Source organism: Cebus imitator, unplaced genomic scaffold (assembly GCF_001604975.1).
Source record: "Cebus imitator isolate Cc_AM_T3 unplaced genomic scaffold, Cebus_imitator-1.0 Scaffold262, whole genome shotgun sequence".
In the NCBI taxonomy this organism is placed as follows: Eukaryota; Metazoa; Chordata; class Mammalia; order Primates; family Cebidae; genus Cebus; species Cebus imitator.
Genome location: NW_016107577.1, coordinates 1,456,644 through 1,464,153, shown reverse-complemented (window position 1 = coordinate 1,464,153; position 7,510 = coordinate 1,456,644). Strand labels below are relative to the sequence as shown.

At 47.9% G+C, this 7,510-nt stretch overlaps 1 protein-coding gene across 9 annotated transcripts in view; it reads left to right on the top strand.

Annotated features, from left to right (window-relative positions):
• Positions 1–2,899: 2,899 nt before the first annotated feature.
• The window catches only part of ATP11C (ATPase phospholipid transporting 11C), a 225,106-nt gene continuing 220,495 nt past the window's right edge, over positions 2,900–7,510 (top strand). For 3 of the 9 annotated variants that reach the window (XM_037728324.1, XM_037728323.1, XM_037728326.1), the window contains exon 1: positions 3,051–3,959. In XM_037728324.1, coding sequence (XP_037584252.1) covers positions 3,933–3,959 — 27 coding nt within the window. In that variant the 5' untranslated portion in view covers positions 3,051–3,932. Of the gene's footprint in view, positions 3,960–7,510 lie in introns of all 9 variants that reach the window. The other 6 variants (XM_037728320.1, XM_037728321.1, XR_005195680.1 and 3 more) reach the window with 4 other exon arrangements.

Here is a 7,510-nt window from a genome sequence, read left to right as displayed (position 1 = left end):
TCTGTTGCCCAGGCTGGAGTGCAGTGGCACGATCTTGGCTCACTGCAGCCTCTGCCTCCTGGGTTCCAGTGATTCTCCTGCCTCAGCCTCCCGAGTAGCTGGGATTACAGGTGCATGCCACCATGCCCAGCTCATTTTTGTATTTTTAGTAGAGACGAGGTTTCCCTATGTTGGTCAGGCTGGTCTCGAACTCCTGACCTCAGGTGATCTGCCTGCCTCAGCCTCCCAAAGTGCTGGGATTACAGGTGTGAGCCACTGTGCCTAGCCTGGAATTGCATTTTTATAGTAGAGCAAATTAGACTGGACCCATCAGTATAGGTATTGTATTACAATAAATTGAGAGAACAAATAAATAACAGAATTATAAGAAAAATATGATAAAAAATACTGCTATATCTTTTTTTAGGGGGGTGGAGTTTTGCTCCTGTCACCCAGGCTGGAGTGTGATGGCTCCATCTCGGCTCACTGCAGCCTCTGCCGCCCAGGTTTAAGCGTTTCAATTCTCCTGTCTCAGCCTCCCAAGTAACTGGGACTACAGGTGCTCACCACCATGCCCGGGTAGTTTTTGTATTTTTAGTAGAGATGGGGTTTCACCATGTTGTCCAGACTGGTCTCAAACTCTTGACCTCCGGTCACCCACCTTGGCCTCCCAAAGTGCTGGGATTACAGATGTGAGTCACCATGCCCAACCCAAAACTGCTATATCTTGAGGAATCTTAAAATTCCTGTGATTAGGCTGCAGTAACATGACAATGGGCAAGTATGAGAGAATATTGCAAACAAAAAAAATTTCTGGTCAAAAAATTTTTTTAAAGTTGATCTGTCTGAATCTATAAGCAAAGTACATTTTTCCATTTGTTTAACAGAATTGAATTTGGAACGATATTACTATTCACTAGCAAGCACTTGCGTCCCCAAATGTCTAAACTAGTTTATTACTTATTTTACTGATAAGGATGTATTTTGATAAGAATTCTAGACTTATGCCTAGAACAAATGACAGTAACCTTCTCCACATCCCAATTCCAGTATCTAGAATGTCTGCCACGTAGTAATCATTCAACATATAAACTAGTGAATGAAATTAAAGTAGTTGCTGTATTCAATAAAAGTAAAGCTAGAGGCTAGGCACGGTGGCTCATGCCTGTAATCCCAGCATTTTGGGAGGCCGAGGCAGGTGGGATCACCTGAGGTCAGGGGTTCGAGACCAGCCTGCACAACATGGTGAAACCCGGTCTCTACTAAAATTATAAAAATTAGTGGGATGTGGTGGTAGGCACCTGTAATCCCAGCTACTTGGGGGGCTGAGGCAGGATAATCACTTGAATCCAGGAGGCAGAGGCTGCGGTGAGCCAACACCTCACCATTGCACCTCAGCCTGGGTGACAGAGTGAGACTGTCACACACACACACACAAAGTAAAGCTAGAAAATAACTCTATTTGAAAATAAATCTTTAAAGCAGTAGAGAGCAAAGCTTTAGATCCATTTTGTCAATAAAATATCGTAATATCTGATTAATATAAATTATAAATCGTAAAAACCATTAGATAAAAGCTCAACTGTGAGCAAAGAGAAGGAATCATAATAGGGGAAGAATTGAAAACGGTTGGTTTTACTTCTTGGCAGTTAAGTCAGTTTGGGAACAAACCTTAGGTCTCCAGCATTTGCATTTTATCGGGGATGAGCTTCTCATTGATCACAGAATGAAATTCAAACTTTATAACATGTTTCTGAAGAATTTTACATTTTAGCTTTCGTTCGAGCTGCCCTTACCTACACATCCTGGTGGTCTGCCACTATGGTGTGATCTCTTTCTTAGTTTGTCCTGTGCTTTTTCACTGATCTCTCCCCCTCTACCCTGGACTTTTTGTCCCCTTGGGCTCAGTCAGGTCCTCTAAAGCCTTCCAACGTTTCAAGGGCCAGTTTAATCTCCAGAGCTTTTTGGAAAACTCCCCAGACCCTCTTTTCCGATGCAATGTCCCTCTCCCCTATTTCCTTAGCACTTTGAACTCTAGCTGTTATTAAATTCTAATGTGGCGTTTTCGCTTGTTTTTATCCCCCAACCAGACTGCGACCACCCTGTTGGTGAGGTCTTTTAAGAAATTGCTGTGTCCAGACTTGGCACAGTGCCTGGTACAAAGAAAATGACCAGTAAAGGTTTGTTGAAATGAATCCAAACTCCAGAGGGTAAAGGAGAAGCACCTGTGCCTAGCAGTAAAGGCCTTTCACGACCTTCGGGAAAGCCTGTGGTGTGGCCGGGCCCTGTCCCCAGCTCTAGACTGGCAGGAGAATGTGGCGAGGCGGAAGTCTCGTGTAAGTCTCTGAACTCCCTTTACTTATTTCTTTTTGACTTTTATAGAAGAATCTGCAAGTTCTGCCACAGCCTTGGGCCCCGCCTTCAGGGGCGGTGAAAAGGGGTGGGGTTGTGATAGTTGGGAGGGATGCCCAGCCTCGTGGCAATTCTGGACTCGCTTGTCTTTTGCAATGTTTAAAAGTTTCGTAAATTCCAGCTCTAAGTTGGGGGCCGAGGATGTCGAGGGTTTCCTGGTGTGCACATTTCGCGTTCCACGGAAAGCTCCCAGCGTTCGGAGCTTTGCCTAATTTACCCGTCTCACATGTCCCCACCTCTAGGAAGCTACCGAGCACACCCGGCCTCCACACCCAGTGGGCCGGCGTGGAGAACCCGCGGTTCAGCCCGCACTTCCTTCTTCAACCCTCTGGGCAAACCTGGGACTAGCGTGTGGGGGAGCTCCCAGCCCGCGGTACCAGGAGTAGGGGGACAGTGGGACTACAACTCCCAGGCTGCCCCGGGAGCAAGGCGGGGGAGGGGGCGAGCGGGAGGGGCCTGAGGGTGGGGCGGGGGGCAGGGAAATCCCGCCCCACTGCGCAGCAGCGGCGACACAAAGCCTGACTTTACAACCTCAGAGAAAGTGGAAGTAAGAAGGCTTAGGTGGGGAGGCAGGACGAGAGAAAGAACAAGAGGAGGGAAAGCCGCGTAGGTGGGAGTGGAGCAGAGCGAGGGTTGAGGGGGGACCCTCGCCCGTGGAGATGAGGGTGGGCTTTCAGAACTAGTCCCCCCTCGCACCCCGCCCCGGCCCGCCCCTCCCCTCCCCTCCCCTCCCGCGCTGGGGTCCAAACGGTGCCCTGCCTCAGAGCTCGGCTCCGCCCCGCCCGGAAGGGGGAGCCCGGCCGTCGGCTGGCTCCGGGAGGGCTGGCTGGCTGAGCCGAGGCTTCCTTGCCTGAGTACGGGACGAGAGTGCGGGACTAGAGCGCGGAGCGCGGGGGCGGCGCGGCAGCCGCGGACTGAGGAGGGGTGCGAGTGAAACCGCGCGGCGCGGCGCGGCGGACGAATTAGGGCTGGGGCGAGGGAGGCTGTGGCTCCCGACTGAGACAGGGGAGTAGTGTCGGGCTGAGGCGAGGTGAGGCGCGGCGTGCCTCGGGACGGTTCCTCGTGCCCCAAGGGGGGTGGCCGCGGAGGGCAGCGGGGAGGCGGGCGGTGGCGCCCCGCAGGGGAAAAGTGCAGCTCGCGGAGTGCCGACCCTGGTGCTGGCGGAGAGACGGGGCGCCCCCCTCCCCACAGGAGGAGCCTCGCGCTCCTCCGCCATCCTTCCCCCGCGTGGCGGGCTTGCCTTCTCAGTGGGTGCTGCGGCAGCTGCCGGCCCGCGGCGCCCGGGCCAGATTAGGGCGAACTCCGGGGCCGCCGCCCCCGGGGCGGGCCGCGAGTGAGGCGGGGCGGCGGCGAGGCTGCGGGCGGCTGTGGGGAGGCGGAGCGCGGAGAGCCGAGTGGGGCAGGCGGCGAGCGGGTGGCCCGGTAGCCCGCCTCGCTGCTCCGCTTGGCGCCGCCGGCCCACGCCGCAGTGTGTTTTGTGGACGGCGCCTTCCCAGACAGCCCGGTAGAGCCCAGCTCAGCGCCCGGCCGCCTTCGACGCGATGTTCCGCCGGAGCCTGAATCGTTTTGTAAGTACACTCGCTGCGGCTCCGCTCGTGCCGGTTTGCTTGCTCGTCAGTCCTTTCGCCAGGTCCCTCACAGCAATTTTCTGAGGGGTTAGTTACATCTCTGGGAGACGCCACCACCCCTCTTCTTCTTTTTCACCGAAACACGGTGCCCGGGCGGCCGGCGAGGTGAGGCAGGTAGGGCTCTCGAGGTATCCCGCCCTCGCCCCCAGGACAATTGCACCCAGGCTTCCCGAAGCTGTTTCAAACTCTGCCTGAGACCGGGGCCGCCCTCGGGCTGGGTGGTGGGGGACTCGTGGGGGCGGCCGACCCGGGGACCCCTTAGTTTGCCAATTAGTCGAAGATGGCGTTTTATTCTCAGGGAGGTTGCTTTCTTTTGTTTCCTCTGCCACGAGCAAATGGAGGTAAACCTAGACCTGTCACCGTGGCCCAAAAGAAGAGCTGGGGGCTGAGGGAGCCTGAGGCTAGGGCCAGACTCTGCCTTGCCTGGGGCGCAGCCAGCAGGCGGCTGCTGACCGGAGGCCGGGCAAACTTTGGAGACCCAGCCTACAAAGCTCACCTTTTAGGGTGTTTGAAAGGCGAGCGTGATTGTCAGGGTGGGCTGGGTGAATGAGGCTGCACCGCTACTGCCCATGCTGCCGATCGCTGATCTGAAGCCTCGCGGGGGACTGAGCACTTCAGACCTTGAACCCATGGGAGAAGGCAGACTGCGACTGGACTCCTCCGTCCACGTTTCTCCCCTTCAGAATCCCCAGAAAAGGGAATTTCATTTTCATGGGAGTTTGGCATAGGGAAAATCGCTTTCCTGCTACTGACTTTTTCGAGTAACCTCTTTACTCCTAGAGGGTACTTTAAGAATGGAGCAAAACAGGGCCATTTATGTCTATGTTGCTGTTTGTAGCAACTTCCTTAATTGCAAGAGGAGGTGTCGGGGATAGGATTTTATTTCTGCCAATGATGTGAAAGAAAGGTTTCATCTGCAAATTTTGATTTTTCTGTGGTTAGGAAAAAGGGTTGAATGCTGAGTGCTTCCCTCCACCTGTGTTAAGAAATGCATCTTTTGAGAACTTGTCCGTTTGTAAGTACACTCTTGCAGTTATTCCTAATCAAAGCATTACTAACAGTTTTCAGACATCGGATCAATTTGCTCTCATTTTTCATTCATTGGAAACTTTCGCAAATGTACACTGGCTAAAAGTAATACTAGCACATCCTTTTTTAGGATATTATTATCTCAGTAGTGCTATATTAATGGTTTTCTAAATGTTGACCTCATCTAGAAACATGTAGTGTGAAATTGGAACAGATAATTACCTGTGGCATAGAGCAATAGAGATTGTACATATTAATCATCTTGAAATCGGTAGGCGATGGCTTGTACTGATAGCTTTGCTGAAGCGAGTGACTAAAATTGGTTTCTCACATTGAACCTGAGAATGCAAAAGAGTATTGTTCTTCATAGCTCTGTTTCACATAGATTCTTGTGATCTTGGAGTGTTGTTTGGGGGTGACAAAAAGGGAAAGGTGACAATGAGAGCTAATTGTAGTATTTAGGAAAAGGATCGTCTTTTCACATGGCAGTCTTGTGGTGGAAAACAACTGGGCTCTGAATCATAATAAAATCCTTAGCTTAAACTTAAGATGTTGAAATCTTTTTTTTTTTTTTTTTTTTTTTAAGGATTTGAACATTTGAATATTTGAAACTGAGCAACTCAAGTATCGGTCTAAAAACCCATTTGCTTTTCTTTTGCGAAGTGATCTGCATCGTATCAGAGTCTAGTAATTAAGCAGTGCTGGCCCAGGAAGCCAGGGCATGCAGTAGAATTTGCAGCAGTTGTTGAGGTGCCAGCCTGCAGGCTTGAGGCCAGTACTTTGCATCCCCTACCAAGATCTCAGCAGAGAATCACTTTTGCTAATACTGAAATGAGCTTTGACCTCATTGTTTCAGCTGGAATGTTCAGCTGTTCACATTTTCCTGCACAGCCATGACTATGGTAAGTATCGGGAATTTGTACCAGTGCAGTAAGCTGGAAGATTCTTAGGAGTTGTGTCTGAACCCTAGGCCCAGGGCAAGGAATTAATCTGCATACTGTTGGACTGAATGTGAAAAATACTATCAAATACTTATTGTTAAGAAATGGCTTCAAAATTTTGTTGGGGGCAGTTTTTCGATCTCTTAGATCAGTAAACGATGCTGTTCTCATCTTTTGCCTGAAAAATTCTTTGAGGGGCACTTCCATTTAAATTACTAGAAGGCTAGAATTGAAGATTTGGGTGGAACTTTGAGACTTGCACAGCAATATAGGTATAGTCAAGGTTGGGAGCTGTCTTATGATTGTTTTAATATTTTAGAAATAGAGCTATGAATTCCTTTCAAAATCAGTTGTGTTTTTTGGTGTACCTATACGTGTCTGAAATTGGTTTTGATTGCGAAATAAATTACAGTGGTGTTGATTGTAGTTGTTGGTCACTGAAAACTAGACTACATATTAGAGAAGTGCTTTCTTTATATTTTAAACTTGAAGTGGTAAGAATGTCTTAGGATTCTTAGAAGCATCATCTTCTATAGCTCAGTTGTGTTTGCTGAATCATTTTTGAAATGCCATTTATTTTTCCATTTGTCCAATTTCAAGCTAAAAGAAAATAGTGATTCACTGTATTTTTTAAAGACGTGGTCTTGACTTCTTTGCCATTAATAATTGTGTTCCTTTCTTTCTGATGAATTATGACTTTCCTTTTGACAGTTTTGAGGTGGAAAGAAATTGGTGGATTTGGTTTAGCGTTTTAGGCTTAAGGCATGTAGACGGTGTCCTAAAGGATTTAGGAGTTGGATGTCTCTGAGTGCAACAAAAGCACTGCCTGTTCTCAGTCAATATCTCCATTAATACATTAAATAAATAATAATAGGTCTGTCTGTACAATTTTTCTTCAAAGGCATATTTAATCAGAAGTCTGGACTAGTCGAGATTTAAGGGTCATGGACTTTTATGTTATTCTGTCTTGTTTTATTCTTAATGCAATTCCTAGTGATTATAGTAACATGTTCTCTTGGGTTTAAAGGTTTACCGAGAGTCTAAAAACAATTCCCCCCGCTTTTTGGCTTATTTAATTATTTTATGCTAAAGATTTAAAATAAGAGATTTCTTGATAAAGTAGATTGGGGGCTTGGCCAAGAGGACACTGTTCATTTAGCTTGTCAGAGAGTGGTATTTAACAGGTATGCATTTTTAGACCTTTGATACATGAAAGTTTAATTGTGAGTGTGAAATACTGGAGTACATTTGAATCTCTGATTCTAGGAGCCCTCAAACTGCTTTGGTTTCGTAAAACATGCAGCATGTAATCATAATATCACACAGAAAATGCCCAGGACTAGAAAGAAATTAGTCTGCCTAAGGAAGGATGGAAATTTAAAATAAGACTAAATAATACAAAATAAGAATTAATGAAATAGGTAGCTAATTTATTGCTTTGAGTCTAAGGCAAGGCTCGTCTAATGAAGCAATATATGGAGGCAATTAAGAAAATAATTCAGATAATTGCTTTTTTTTTTT